Here is a 15,989-nt window from a genome sequence, read left to right as displayed (position 1 = left end):
ATGATAGTTGTAATCTATTCCAACATGTTCTTTTAAAGTACCTGGTATATTCCAATTGCAAAAGCCTTCAATTGAAAAGGTATCTCTTCCACCTTGATTGCCAATGATTTCTTTAAACAAGTAGCAACATAAGTAATATGTTTTGTGTGACATTCGTCAATTTCGGGTCTTGTTTGTATTCGTTTTTGTATTTGTTTATTATGTAAACCGACCCGATTTGTAAACCGAAGCTTATGTTATAATCAAAATGATGGATTTATGTTACAATATTGTTTCACACTTGTTGGGTCTTGAAAACATCCTATTTTTTTATTTATTTATTTATTATTTATTTATTAATTTTTTTGTTGTTTTGTGTTTTTGTCTTGATCCATTTTGCATGAAAACTCTTGTGTCTCACACCCATATTTGACCACCAACATTACCCTATATATACACCACCTTTCCTCTTCATTTTCCCTTGCTACAACTCCAAAAAAAAAAAACTCTCTCAAACATCAAAGATTCAAGGTTATCTTCTTAAGAGTTCTTGAAGGATTTTGGTCTTTCATCTTAATTAGTTTATGTAGTCTTATTAATACTTGTTTATGGTTGTGCAACATATATATAATATACACCCCTTGTTTACCTTTGGTAGTTACTTCTCCGATTCCGGTCGGTGAAGTTTCAGACCCCATAAGGCAAGGCTTCATGGAGGACTTCGTGTCCTTGATATATATACATCTATATAACTTGTTCATACATATTAATCTTGCTTATTTTAGTTTGTTGGTCATGTTTACAAGTTCCATGGTTATGGGTTTTTAAAAGTCTATGCTTCGGTTTAACCGTAAATAGCTCTAAACCGTAAACCGAACTTTGTTACTAGTTTTGTTTGTTTAAACATACTTAGTGTTAGATCTAAGTCTCTAAAATCATTTTTACAAATTCTATGGTTATGGGTTTGTAGAATCTTACCTCGGTCTTAACCCGAAACACGATCCGAACCGAAAACCGAACTTTTGTTTAAAGACTTTATTGTTAACTTTTGGTATTTTTTTATTTGTACATTATTATACAAGTTCTTTAGTGTTTGGACATGTGGAAACCATCTATGAACTTGTTGTGAGATGGAAACCGAACCAAACCGATTCTTGCTCGCTTAAGACACACAAGTGTGTTTTTTTAGCCATCAAGACTTGTATATTTCTTTAAAAATAGTTACAAATTGATTTTTAAATATTTTCTTAAGTACTTGGAAATGTTGGATCCAACTTGATCTAATAACAAAGTTTGGACCGACAAAACCGAACACTCGCTTAACGTGCGTTGTTAGTTCTAAAACAATGGAACTACATACTTGGTTAAGTCTTATTAAATTTTATTGAGTTATCTCATAACATTCAATATTTTGGAAAGTTGACTTTGGGTTTGACCAATTATCAAGACCCGAACCGACAACCCGAACACTCGATAAAAAAAAACCGTTTTAGTATCTTTATTCCAAAGGGATTTGCATTCTTGCATTTTACCCACCTTATTACTTAACATAGGTTGAGTAAATATTAAGGTTAGATACTTTAACCCGGTTTCGAGCAAACTTACATTTTTAAAGGGTTATTATTATAAATTCTTAAGTAGTCACATTTTAAACCTTGAACTTTAATTATTTACATTTCTCAACATTTATTTTGTTTAAAGACCTTCAAGACAACCTTTCTAAATTCAAGACTTCTTTTATTTTTAGGCATTGTGCGTTAAACTCGTCGTTCCGACAAATCTCCAAATTATCATCTTTCAAGTTTACCACTTGAAGGTGAGTACTTCATACCCCATTTTCCATCTTTTATTTTGGGGGTAACATTTCATACTTATCCAACAAAATGCTTTATATTTGAATCTTAAACCACAAACGTAGTTGTATACTTTACCTAAATAATTGCTCGATTTGGTGTTCTATGCTTATATGCCTATGTGTTTATCGCTTTTGGTTGGTGGAACTATAAAATCCTAGACTATTTGGCATCCCCTTATAGCAAGGTGTCGTTAACGTAATGCAATTAACGATAACGATAAAATCCTAGACTATTTGGCATCCCCTTATAGCTAGGTGTCGCTAATGTGTTTAGCGATATCTATTTATCCAAATTACCACTTTTATTTATCGTTTCGTATGCAAGTTTTGTGGCTATCTTTATTATATACTAATATGATTAAACTTATGAATTGCTCACCGACCTTTGTGTTGACAAACTTTATTTTATGAAATGTTGCAGGTTTGCATCTTGGTTGATTTATGATTGTGAAGAAAACGACATCAAAGACCTTAGGATATTAGTAAAAATGAACAATATCAATTTGCCATATTTTATGATATATTGTTTATGGTTATTTTATGGATAATTGTTATGTGACATTTTCGATGTTGTGAAATGAAATGAGTTTATTAAATACTGTCACTTTAATTAGTGTCATGTGCTTATGGACAATCGTTACACCTCGGCATGTTCCGCCGCCTTTGGTCGGGGTGTGACATTTTGTGTACTTTAATACTATACTCTAACCACGAATATTCATCAAACCATTCTACATTAAAACGTCTCGGCTTACTATAATAGTCTTTGCATGGAAAGTTATGATTTCGGTTGAAAAGCCTTTTTAACAAGATAATGTCGCTTTATGTCATCTCTTTGATTAGGGTGATAACTAGCAATAGGTGGCCTATCAAAGGGATCCGAATGAAGATCATTCAAATCGATTGTATGTGGAAATGAAGAACTTGAAGTCGAAGGAATATTTGGACCAGTATCATCATCATCTTGTTCTTGCATATCATTACCAGTATTTGGACTTCCATGAATGTCGTCAAACTCTTGAAATTTTCTTTTAAAAAAATTTGTCAATAAGAGCTTGTTTAGGATGTGGTTTCATCTTCAAAGTTCCAAATACCCTAATTATATATAAAAAAAAGTAAGAGTTAAAATGTTAATTATAAACACAATTAACAACCAAACCCCAACCTAAAGTCCAATTTAAACTCTTTTACGTATAAACCCTAAAATCAAAAAAACAAACTAGAAGAATACCTTTGAATCTTTGATTATTTTACTAAAACAGAGGTGGTTGATGGTGAATCGGAGGCGGACATCGGAGTTGGATGGAAGAGGGGCCGGCGGATGACGGTGGTGGTGAACCTAGTGGTGGCTAGTCTGGATGTGGTGGGAGCAGAGAAGGGATCGGTGATTTGGTAATATGTTTTTTTTTTAATATTTTATAAATTATATATTATGTTTTGCTGTTTTATTTTATTTTAAATTGTGTGGGCCTTTTTGCTAATGTGTGGACTTCTTAAAATCTTTGAGGGGTAACCTAGTTTTCATTTAGATATAACCCGATATATAAAATGACGAAAATGAAAAAAATTTACACTACGGAATGGAAGTTGAGGGGTAACCTAGGTTACCCCTGCCTATTACCTATGTCTGCCACTGCCTAGCAGCATGGTTGTAGAAATCTCGATTAGCGTCGATTAATCCCAGTTAATCCCGATTAATTTTGATTAATCCTTGACTAATCGTTAGTCCATACATCCACCGCCTAGCTAGCGACTAGTGATTACTACAACATTGTGACTGGTAGGCCTGCAAACTTCTTGGATTTGTCACATTAGGATATGATCACAATTGCATGGGTCTAGGATGCTTGTATTGGAACTAGAGGTGTACAAAAAAAACCGGTTTTAGGCAAACCGAACCGAACCGGTTTGGGTTTGAAACCGGTTTCATCCAAACCGGTTCCCAAACCAACCCAAACCGCCAGTTTCAAGACCGGTTACCCTTAAGATCGACCAAACCGGTTTTAAAACCGAACTGGTTTGAGGAAAACCGGTTTAAAACCGGCTAAAACCGGTTACCACAGTTTATAAACCGAACCGACGTGACCAGGCCGACCTATCTTGTGTCTAAACCAGTTTATAAACCGAACCGGTTTGAGTCAAACAGGTTTTGACCAGCCGTTGACCAAACCGGTTCGGTTTAGATTTAAAACTGGTTATGTACACCAATAATTGGAACTTTGTTAACATAATCGTTGGACCCCTGGACTGTATCTTGGGTTTGGGCTCCCATTTGGGCTTAAACATATCCAGGCTCATAAGCATTACACAACAATGCTTTCTTTCTTTCTTTTTTAGCTGAAACAACGCACCACCTACAAGGCTACAATTCATCTAATATTCACTTTGTACTTTGTAGGAATGGAACTCGTATCATTTTAATGGGGGATAAATACCTAATGTCAGATCAATTAAACACAGTTTTGTTTGATAAACTACAAGTTTCCCAATTAGCAACCACTTGAGGTTATTCAATCTTAACTTAGTGCATAGCAGGAGTGCAGGACTATCAAAGGTCCCTCCTTCAATTTGGTGGTTGATTCTTATTTAATAATAACAAAAAAAAAATCAGTTACTGTTTCCTGTTGTCACGAAACGATTGAATAGTACATCGGCAGGCCCGTCCATGGCCTGAAACATTAAAATCGCCAATTCAGATATCAAACCGCACATACCCTACGTGATTTAAGACACCGCCAACTTTTTTCTGTTTTCTTTTTCAAAACAACTTGGAAGTCATCTTATTATTGATTTTAGTCAACTTTTTTATAATCTTATTAAGTTGCCAGTCTTGTACGTTACCATCAAAGTTGAGTCGCCGAAGACGAAGAAGAACATTCCATAAACCATGAGGTAAGCTTCTTATCAGCAACAATTCAAAAGTCAATCCAACCATTCCAGTGTATATAATATAGCATATAAAATTTTCATTCCTAAATCAACCCTTATTATTTTCATCTTCTCCAAATTCTTCACCTTAAAAAAAATATTAATAATAATATGCACTCCCTGTACCATATAACTAGCATCCTATCAGAGCATCCGACAATCGTCGGATTCCGTTGGAGCCACACCCACTCATGGGGCGCCACGTGGGTCTTCCTCCTCACCTCAATTACTTTCTACCTCGTCCTCTCCGTCACCCTCCACGTCATCCTTCTCCTCCTCCGCCCAGTCCCGGTGGGCCCCATCCCCGCCGTCCACAGCCTCCTCATGTCCATCCTCTCCGCCACCATCCTCGCCGGAACCGTAGCCTCCGCCTCCGCCGAGATCCGCCACACCCGGTGGCTCTGGGGCCGCACCAGAACCCCACTCCAATGGGTTTTATGCTTCCCACTCGGCACGCGCTCATCCGGGCGCGTGTTCTTCTGGTCATACATCTTCTACCTCTCACGCTACCTGCACGTGACTCGTACGTTGTTCACCATCCTACGACGTCGTAGGTTGTCGTTATGCCAGCTGTTCACCAACTCCGTCACAATAGTGATGTCATTCCTCTGGCTGGAGTTCACTCAGTCTTTACAAATATCAGAAATCGTTTTGACAGCTTTCAGTAATTCCGTAGTGTACGGGTACCGGTTCTGGACGGAACTGGGGCTGCCAACGGCGTCGTTTCCGTTGGTGGCAAATGTTCAGATTGTTTTCATGGGTGTGAATTTGATTTGTCATTTTGGGGTTTTGTATTTGCATGTTTGGGGTGGTGGGTGCAATGGAATTGGGGCTTGGGTTGTGAATTCGGTTTTCAACTGTGGGTTCTTGTTTATGTTCTTGAAATCGTTCGTTAAAAGGCGTTGGATTCGACAAAAGGCGATGGAATTGAGGAATACAAATGGTAAGATTGATTAAGTTGTGTAATTTGTTGACGTATAGATTACATGAAATTGTATAGTTGACGGACGGCCATGTTGATTTAGTGACATTTTTTTTTGATAATTATTTGATGAAGAGAATTTTTAAAGTACGAATCATATGAAGTTAAATTTTATTAGTTCGATTATAAATTTATAACTTTGAAATGTATCTACATATAAGAAACGGTGAAACTTGTTCTAGTTTGACACGAGTATTAAACTCCTAAAAGTAACTTTATCTAACAATCTATTTTTTTTTTTCACGTATACGTGACATATATGTGAATCTTTATTCTTTAATGTTGAACCCATGAAATTTTTTTTTCAAGGGTCTAAGAAATTGTGTATTAATTTAAAACCAAGTTGATTCTGTGTATTAAAACATTTTTATATGTGTCAACTAACCTGATAAAAACATAGATTAACATAAAAGTAAGTTCATCCAACAATTTATGTTTTTTTTCTTTTGTCATTTTATTTAATATATCCATTCCATGTGATTACTTTTATAATGAATTTTAAACCTAAACTAAATAGTTATTATTTTAGTGTAGAATTTTGTTGGATTTAGCAGTGACAATTTGACCAACCAAAGTACTTTTTGGGACTAAATTAGTTGGCGTGTGCTTATTGTTCTCAACTTTTGACTTGAAGATGTAACGCAAACGTGGTGTTTTAACTTTTAATAAAATGACACAAGTTTAAACTTAAGTTTAAGCAAGATAGAGTTGGATTTAAGGAATTGACCTAGTAACATGTAACATAAGAGTAGAGTTTAGGGATGGCAAAAAAAAGCCGAGTCCGACGGGTATACCCGAAACCCGATGGGTATGGGCCGGGTATGAGATTGAGATTAAAATTTTTTTGCGGGTATGGAATTAGATGATACCCGGCTCGATTACCCGAAAACGCATTCCTGTTTACACAACCATAACCCGAATCATATACCTGAAAAATTATTTGTATTTTGTTGGTTGTGGAGTATATCCATATAAAACTATATAAAAATTATAATGACATTATTTATTTATTGTAATGCTTATATATATAAAGTGTATTATATTTTAATTTGTAATAATTGTTGTATGAATAAAATGTATAAAAGAATTATAATGATAAAAAAAATGTACTTGAAAGTCCCAAAGGGTATACACGATGCCCGCGGGTATGCCCGATACCCGACAAATACCTGACGGATAATGGGCCGGGTATGGGACATGGTTTTACAAACGCGCATAGGCATGGGATTACCCAAACCCGACCTGTTGTCATCCCTAGTAGAGTTATAGTTCTTAGTATCTCAACATGAATTCTTATCAAGTTTTTTGAATTCACGCTAAAGCATCGTTTTTTTTTCCAAATCTACCTTGTTGAACATAGTTATCAATGACTATTTCTTGAGTCATGACCGAGCTTACATTTACATGTCAAGGTATCTAATTGAGTTAGAGCTTAGGCTAACCCGTTCAAGTCGATCTAGAGCTTTGCAACATCGTACTGCTTGTGAGTAGGGTTCCGTTATTGATTGGGAAAGTATTTTTTGATATAAACTTACCAAAAACTTGAAACTAACAGTTTAGTGTCACGCCAGAGCCACCCAAAACTATCCATTTATAAGAGGAGTGGTTTACCACTCAACATCTATATTTTTAATTTTCTATTAAACTTTATAAATTATTTAACTTAATAACATAATTCCATTTATCAAGTTTTTTGAATTCACGCTAAAGCATCGTTTTTTTTCCAAATCTACCTTGTTGAACATAGTTATCAATGACTATTTCTTGAGTCATGACCGAGCTTACATTTACATGTCAAGGTATCTAATTGAGTTAGAGCTTAGGCTAACCCGTTCAAGTCGATCTAGAGCTTTGCAACATCGTACTGCTTGTGAGTAGGGTTCCGTTATTGATTGGGAAAGTATTTTTTGATATAAACTTACCAAAAACTTGAAACTAACAGTTTAGTGTCACGCCAGAGCCACCCAAAACTATCCATTTATAAGAGGAGTGGTTTACCACTCAACATCTATATTTTTAATTTTCTATTAAACTTTATAAATTATTTAACTTAATAACATAATTTCATTAAATTTAAAAAAAGAGTGCAACACTTAAAAGAAAAAAACAATACTAAAATAAACAAAATAAAAAATAATGAGAATAAATTAAAATGAAAGTGCCCATCACGAGCTCGCGCTTATGATCAATGGGAATCGAGCTCAGTTCCGGTTGGCTTGGATAGTTATGGCTCGGGTTTGGTTAGCTCAAAAACTAATGGCTTGGGTTTGGTTGACGCGTGTTGAGACAGATCGGGTAAGGTTGTCTTGTGTTCAGATGGTTCAGAAAAGGCTGGCGAACAAATGGTTGGGCTAGAATCGGTTCGTAATTATGGAGCCCAATGATGGTCAGTTATTTTGTATATATTTTAGCACGTTAATTGTTTATTTTTGCCTGTTTACTTCACGAACTTTGGTATTTCATACGTTTGTATATTGCTTCAGGTCACAGGTGATTAAAGCATATGATTTAGACCTCTACGAGCATGAAATGAATACCCGGAATGACCAGCACGCGTAACGAGGCAGAAAATGAAGCATGCTGGTGAGGAGACCCGTCGCGCTATGCGACGAGTGGGAAGACAATCCAGCGTGATACGCGGTGGACTAATTTTATATAATTCGTTGACTTTTGTTCCATCGCGCTATGTGATAGAACTGGGAAGACCCCATCGCGATACGCGATGGGCGCCAAAGACGAGAATTCTAGGGTTTTGATTAAAACAACATTTTGATGACCGTCATCTCATTCATTACGTTCCAGAGCCCAAGAGACGAATTTCAACCTTCCAAATCACCAAGAGATCATCCTGAATGAGTTACATCATCATAACTGAAGATTTTTCGATGTCGAGGCACGGCTAATCTTCTCGAATCATAATTGGGATGTAGAGTATTTTACATTAGACAGTTTTTCTCATGTGTTTATGAACACCTAATTGTAATTGCTAGTTATTAGTTTATGAGTATTAATGTTTGGCATTATTGTGCATTCAGTCGGTTTAGATTTTATTTCAATCAGAACGATTAGTTTGTCAGTTGCTATAACACTTGCTTATAGGGTTGTTTTGATTAGTTTGAATATAATGATGCATACAATTGTCCTTAATTGAGTCACACTGGCAGGGACCGTTTGATAATCAATGTCATGCGTTAATGATTGTTGATGCCTAAGATTTAACTAGTTAGCCAACCTAATTTGGTTATTCACAATTAATTTGTTAAATAAACATGAGATTACTGTTTTGTTACATGTTTGAACCTTGGGTGTGATTTGTTTTTGTTAATTGCTTAACTTTTGATCAATTTGCTTGTTTGAATTTTAAACCAATTATTTGCTAGTGTGATCAGCACTCACAAGTCATAACTACATACTTCATAATGTTAGGAATTAGTTGCATGTTACCATGACCACATACTTCTCGTGGTTTGACACCCTACTTACCTTGACTAGTTTAAGGTGATTAGGACACTGTTTAATATTGTTTTTTACTAGATCATGACTTCCTAGATTACCCAATTCCTGGTCTTCAATTCTTTGATGTTTCTCGTGATGAACTTGAGATTGTATGGAGAGTATGTTGAGTAGTAGGAAAGAAGAATTTGGTTTAAAATGGTTATTGGTTTTATATATTTATATTAAAAAAACGATTCATTTTTTAAAGTCCAACGGTCATATGACTGTTGTTCACTTACCCACAGTGAGTTCACAAACCCGCCCAACCCTACTTGATATGTTACTCGGCCAAAGGGAGCACGCTTTCCCCAGTTACTCGCTTACTCAGGCGTGGTACTAGCCACTAGGATCAAAGCCCATGTTTGAATTAAAAAACAAGGGATGATTAGTGTCAGTTGTGCCATAGTCCAAGGACCCTTATTAAGTCTTCATTGCTATTTATTTGCCACTGTCATCGTATATGCGTATCAATATCATCTCCCACTACAGCATTATAAAGTAAGCACAATTTCTTTTAATCATATATATTCTATACTTTCTATTCCATTCAATTCAATTCAATTCGGTACGCATAATATTTGTCCCAAAAATTGCCTATCTATATGTTTAATTGTTTCAATCGAGCTTAAATGAATCGTTCAATTTAGGTCTTTTAGATCATGTTCAATTACTTTGATATACCTTCGCAATTATTGTTTGTGTTGTTAATATGCTTTGCAAATTCTAGTACCGAGGTAGGGTTTATCTATATTCAGCTTTACAATATTTCAGCCTTGTTTGGGGTCTGATTAATCATTTGATGATTTTTATTCATATTGTAGCAAGTGATTTCCACTTTCACTTACATAAAGGGGCATAAGAGACATTACAAAAAGAATGGCAGCTAATACAATGTATCTTTCTGTAACTAATCGCCCTTTACTTTCGACTCCGGTTACTATAAAATCACCACAAGTTAGATTATTTACCGTGAGATGCTCTACTGGTTCTGCCTCCACGGGTGCTGCAGTTTCTGGTAATCTTTCTATCTATATATATGAATTCATATCAGTTTCTGGTAGTCTTTCTATCTATCCATATATATGAATTCATATCAATGTGTGACATAATCTTTATTAAAGTTATGATTTTGGAGTGATATGTAGCTCCGTGGAAGCTTGCGGATGCTAGACTCGTGCTTGAAGATGGATCCGTTTGAGAGCCAAATCATTTGGTGCTTCCGGGACTCAAGTTGGTGAAGTTGTATTTAATACTTCATTAACAGGGTGAGATAAAGTTACACTTTTCAACATTCTTGATGTCGATTATATGATGTATATTTGTATATACGGTTTCTGTATCTACAGGTATCAAGAGATTCTTACCTACCCTAGTTATGCAGGCCAGTTTGTTTTGATGACAAATCCACACATTGTTAATATAGGTAAGTAGGATATTAATCTATATTCTTGGTATGATCAAATATTAAAGTTCTTGTCATTATTGAAATAAATATATGTGTGTAGATGATGAAGAATCAATAAAGTGCTTTTTGGCTGGTTTGATAATCAGAAGCCTCAGTATCAGGTATGCAGTATACACTGCTTCACGGTTTTGTTTAGTTACTCTGAAAGTCAACCCATTTTGACTTTGGTTGATGAAATGTGTTCTTCAGTACTTCAAACTATAGATGCACCGAATCACTTTCTGAATATTTGTCGAAAAGGAACATCATGGGAATATGTATGTGACTATGTTCTCCGTCTCATATATTATAAGGTTATAAATTATGGTTATTATGGCTGCTCTGTTGTTTCTTATGCAACAGATGATGTTGACACTCGTGCAATTACATGTCGGTTACGCGAAGACGGAAGCTTGATTGGTGTTTTAAGTACAGAAGAGTCCAAAACCGATGCGCAGCTTTTGGAGATGTCCCGCACATGGGATATTGTTGGTAATTATAGCCTTCAGGACTGTAAATGAACCGAATGTTTAATGAATTGTTTGTGAATTGTTCGACAAGAAGTTCGTTTATTTAATAAATGAACGAATGGGAACAGCATTGTTTGTCATTTAGTTAAATGAACGAACACATGTTTCGTACGTTCATTTATGTTCATTTATTTGTTTATCTTAATTTTTTAGGTCAACTACATTTTAGTCTGGTTTTATGAAATTAAAATGATCACTGATAATATAACATAGTCTAATTTTATTATTCTTTTAGGCCTGGTGTTCATATTTACTTTTAATTCGTTTTCGCTCAATTATATTCATTCACCTATGTTTAGTTACGTTCGTGAATCGTTCATTTATACCGTTAAGAAACAAACACAAACGACAGGAACACATTCATTTTCTTAACGAACAAACACAAACAAGAACACCCTGTTCATTTAGTTGTTTGTGTTTGGTCGCTTGCTACATTTGGATTTAATTTCACATTTTCTGCAGGTTTGGACTTAATCTCTAGTGTCTCCTGCAAGAAACCTTACGAATGGGTTGAAAAAACTGGTTTTGAATGGGATTTTAATTCCAACCGAAGACGCAATGAAACTTTCCATGTTAGTATTTTATACTAAACTCGTTAAGGATTCACTAGCAAGACCGTTATAGTTTAACTTGTTTTATTATGCTTTGTGTTTCAATGAAGGTGGTGGCTTATGATTTTGGTATCAAGCACAATATATTGAGGCGGTTAGCATCTTATGGATGTAAAATTACCGTTGTACCCTCAACATGGCCTGCAACCGAGACTCTCAAAATGAACCCAGATGGAGTTCTTTTCAGCAACGGTCCAGGCGACCCATCTGCAGTTCCTTATGCAGTTAAAACCGTCAAAGAAATTATTGGCAAGGTTCCTATTTTTGGCATTTGCATGGGCCATCAGTTGCTTGGTCAGGCATTAGGTGGAAAAACATACAAAATGAAGTTCGGTCATCATGGTGGAAATCATCCTGTTCGCAATATTAGGAACAGAAGTGTTGAGATCAGTGCACAGGTACTTAATAATAATGACTTAAGTAAGTTACTTTTCAGTCCAAAAAGGAATCTTTTGACATATCATGGCCTGAGGTTTAAATCTGATCATGTGCCCTCATATGTAAACAAAAATTTCTTTAAATAGATGTTGTTATAGAATTTAAACCTTGAGTCATATGTCTAAAGATATCTTTTTGGACTGAAAAGGTTAAACATGCTAAACTATAGGGTCCAAAAGCGTAATTTACTCTTTATTTGTATCATTCGGGTTCATTTCAGTTACTTTGATAAAAAAAAAACTTATGTTCAGAATCATAATTATGCGGTTGACCCGGAGTCACTACCGAGTGGTGTGGAAGTGACATGTGAATCTTAATGATGGAAGCTGTGCCGGTCTCGCCTTTCCTCAACAAAAACTCATGTCTCTTCAGTACCATCCCAAAGCGTCTCCAGGACCTCATGATTCAGACCTCGGTGTGTGTTAATCCTTTACTTTGTTTCTAATTCTAATAAGTGTGTACGTACCTAACATACTTCATATAATGTGCAGTATTTGATCAGTTTGTGGAGCTAATGAGAAGAGAAAAGCAAAGTTCATGAATGGTCGATGCAAATTTTGATAAACGAGCTCGACTTGAAAAGGGTTTTGAGAATGTTAAGAATGCTGTGTTCTTTTCTACACACTTTATGTTTAACTCATATCCCAATAAGTATTCTATGCGTTGCATGTTTTTATGCATGTTTCATCACCACCGCGCCAAGGCAGTTTGACCTAGCCAAGACTGGCTTGGACTGACTTGTAATTTTGCATATTTAGCTACAACCATGCCAAAACTGACCTAGCAAACTGACCTAGTCAGGTCTGGCTTGGGTGGTAGGAAGAGAGGAGTGTTGATGTGTGATTGTATTGTACAAACTCTTAAGAGCAAAAAAAGGTTACGAGAAGAGAAAGACGAAAAGAAATACAAGTGTTTACATGGTTTAGAAATGGTTTAAATATAAAACGAAAAGAGACAAAAATACTACGAAGTTATTTGATAAAAACATAATTTGTAACAACTAATTACATCGTTCAAATGCCTTATCAAGACAGAACACGCCCAATAAGCCTCTTGAGGGCCCATTAAACAATATAGACAGAAACCGCATGCCTAATAACCTTTTATATATGTTTTCATAAAGTCTCAAAAGATTTCCAAGTTCGTTGAGTTTTTAGTAATTAAACATTTAAAAATGCAATTGAGCCTAGTTGGCCCAGTAGTATTTCCAATAAACTTTCCGGGCCGAAAACCCAAACCAACTTTCATACGACTTTGTTACAGTAGGTAAAGCGACCAAAAGGTTGGGCTCAGTGAGCCCGATAGCAATATATTATACACTTAATTGTTTTGAATCAATATATTATACACTTAACTGTCATAGGCTTGATGGGGCCATTTTAGGCCCAATAGCCACCTTATAACTATATGGGGCCTAAGCCCATAATGTGGTTCATTTTTAACTAAAACTAGTGTGTTAAGTCTGAATGGTTAAGAGGTAACATCTTAATAGTTACCTATTAACCATTCATATATAAGGTTACTTAACTATTATAAAAGGTAGCCTCTTAATGGTTATTAAGAGGCAACCCTTTAGTGCTACATACAACTTATAGTAATATGATAAACTTGTTCATAGGTTGATATCTACAATATGGATTAATTCTCACTTTTCCTTTCAATAAAGTTTTCCTTGCTATAGACTTGAATTGTTACAAAGGTATAATTAATGCTTATATGCTTAGAGACCTATTTTGAGACTTAGTCAAGGATGACTCAAGTCTGGCACAAACCAAACCCGAATGTGAATGATAAATGATCTTGGTATATTATTACTTGTTAATTGTTAATTAATGGAGGATTCTCACGTTGCAGCTACTTGATTGCTTGTTTGTTCAACCACTAGTTGTTGACGCTAGACAATACATGCATGTGGTCTTCTCCGGCTTCATGTGCCATCGATGAACCCTACTTTGTTGTTGGCAAATAGGAAGTCGGTATCTTAATCCCGGTTGATGTAGTTGTTTGTGATAACATCATTTACATGCATATGCCTCGGATAATCAGAAACATGAATGTAGTAAATTGATCAATTGGGATTGGAAGCACGCTCGTGGTTACGTGTGTTCTCCAGTTGTTCCTTTGTTTCCTTAAATAGTGGGCTATGGGTTTATATTTTCGTTGGCATCTTTTGCTTGTAAGCCTATAAAAATGGCATTAGATTATGTTTTGAAATTACGAATGAAAAAAATATGAATTGAGTCTAGATGCTCTCTAATTATTCCATTCTATTAATCTCAATCTGATTGATACTCATCACATATATTTTTTGATATGTCATTCAATAAAGAAAAAAGATAAAAGTTTTGACATACCAATTATAATTATAAAATAGAATTAATTCAATTACAAGGCTCCTGCCTATACATAGATGTCTTTCAAGAAAAGAAAATCTGTACATAGATTATACTATTATAGAGATCATAGTAATTCAAGAAAGCGGATATTTCGGGGTGCTAATAATCAGGGTAATGATTATAATGCTACGTACTTATGATGTAATTGATGAATGAAAATTAATATATTGATGCCATCCTTCACTATAAATAGTCATGAATCTAACTTCAAACCCCATTCTATTCTCCCATTCTCTCTAAGCATATCACATAATCTTTTCGTCATCGTCTTCTTCTCCAATGAAGCTTATTATTCGATCCGCCTTCGTTCTCCTCCTTACGATCTTCCTCTCAGGTTACAATATTATTCATACTCTTGCTAATTAATAATAATAATAATAATAATAATATATCAATCAACTAATTAAATCAACTTTTGTTTCATTCATATATTCTTCGTTAATTAATCATGCATGTAATCAATGATTTTACTCTACTTGTTTAAATTTATATATATTCTTATTATTATCATATGTTCACTAGAAGTTTATTCATAAATAACGTAGTAGTGGTTACAAAGAGAATACAAATAGGCAACAAGCTGTTTCGTCTGTCTTTTTTAATAGCAAAACTAATTCGTTTAATATATAGGAGACCACGAGGTTTCCGCAACCGTGTTCACCTTACAAAACAGCTGTCCCTATACCGTTTGGCCAGGAACCCTCACGGGCGACAACGGCGATGCCTTAGGAGACGGCGGGTTCACATTATTACCCGGCGCGTCTGTTCAGCTTCCAGCCGAGCCAGGCTGGTCGGGCCGCTTCTGGGCCCGAACCGGTTGCACATTCGACGAACACGGCAACGGCAACTGCGTCACCGGCGACTGCGGCAATACCCTTAAGTGCACCGGCGGTGGCACACCGCCGGTGTTACTAGCCGAGTTCACAATCGCCGGTGGCGCAATCAATAGCGATAAAGACTTTTATGACGTCAGCCTTGTTGACGGGTACAATGTCGGCATTGGTATAAAGGCAACAGGTGGTTCCGGTGACTGCCGGTACGCCGGCTGTATTAATGACCTGAATGCTAACTGTCCGCCGGAGTTGAGAGTTGTGGATGGTAATGGTGCGGTGGTGGCGTGTAAGAGCGCGTGTGCGGCGTTTAATGCGCCGGAGTTTTGTTGCTCCGGTGACCATGATACGCCGGCGACGTGTGGGCCCACGCAGTTCTCGGTGATGTTTAAGCAAGCTTGTCCTAGTGCGTATAGTTATGCGTATGATGATGCTTCGAGTACGTTTACTTGTTCCGGGTCGGATTACTTGATTACCTTTTGTCCCACAAATGGGTCTTGA

The 15,989-nt window shown here is 36.0% G+C and overlaps 2 protein-coding genes and 1 pseudogene across 3 annotated transcripts; all 3 read left to right on the top strand.

Annotated features, from left to right (window-relative positions):
* Window positions 1-3,457: 3,457 nt before the first annotated feature.
* Window positions 3,458-5,719, top strand: LOC143608772 (fatty acid elongase 3-like). The gene is made up of 2 exons (XM_077083724.1): window positions 3,458-3,474; window positions 4,900-5,719. The coding sequence occupies exons 1-2, from the start codon at window positions 3,458-3,460 to the stop codon at window positions 5,717-5,719; spliced, it is 837 nt and encodes a 278-aa protein (XP_076939839.1).
* Window positions 5,720-10,115: 4,396 nt separating this feature from the next.
* LOC143608761 (carbamoyl phosphate synthase small chain, chloroplastic-like) lies at window positions 10,116-12,832 on the top strand (annotated as a pseudogene).
* Window positions 12,833-14,937: 2,105 nt separating this feature from the next.
* Window positions 14,938-15,989, top strand: LOC143608743 (pathogenesis-related thaumatin-like protein 3.5). 2 transcript variants are annotated; one of them, XM_077083704.1, is made up of 2 exons: window positions 14,938-14,992; window positions 15,292-15,989. In XM_077083704.1, the coding sequence occupies exons 1-2, from the start codon at window positions 14,938-14,940 to the stop codon at window positions 15,987-15,989; spliced, it is 753 nt and encodes a 250-aa protein (XP_076939819.1). The 2 variants fall into 2 exon arrangements, with proteins under 2 accessions (XP_076939819.1, XP_076939812.1); XM_077083697.1 differs by having other exon boundaries at window positions 15,289-15,989.

This window comes from Bidens hawaiensis, unplaced genomic scaffold (genome assembly GCF_021521415.1).
Source record: "Bidens hawaiensis isolate Kalapana, Puna unplaced genomic scaffold, B.hawaiensis_p1.1 tig00002181_1, whole genome shotgun sequence".
NCBI classification, from domain to species: Eukaryota; Viridiplantae; Streptophyta; class Magnoliopsida; order Asterales; family Asteraceae; genus Bidens; species Bidens hawaiensis.
The sequence above is the reverse complement of the archived record's forward strand: the minus strand, read 5'-3'. Positions and strand labels throughout refer to the sequence as shown.

Bases quoted from the DNA above. Each gene is read 5' to 3' on its own strand.
- LOC143608743 (XM_077083697.1), top strand. From the start codon at position 14,938: ATGAAGCTTATTATTCGATCCGCCTTCGTTCTCCTCCTTACGATCTTC. The intron at 14,993-15,288 runs GTTACAATATTA...TTTAATATATAG, and splicing joins CCTTACGATCTTCCTCTCAG to GAGACCACGAGGTTTCCGCA.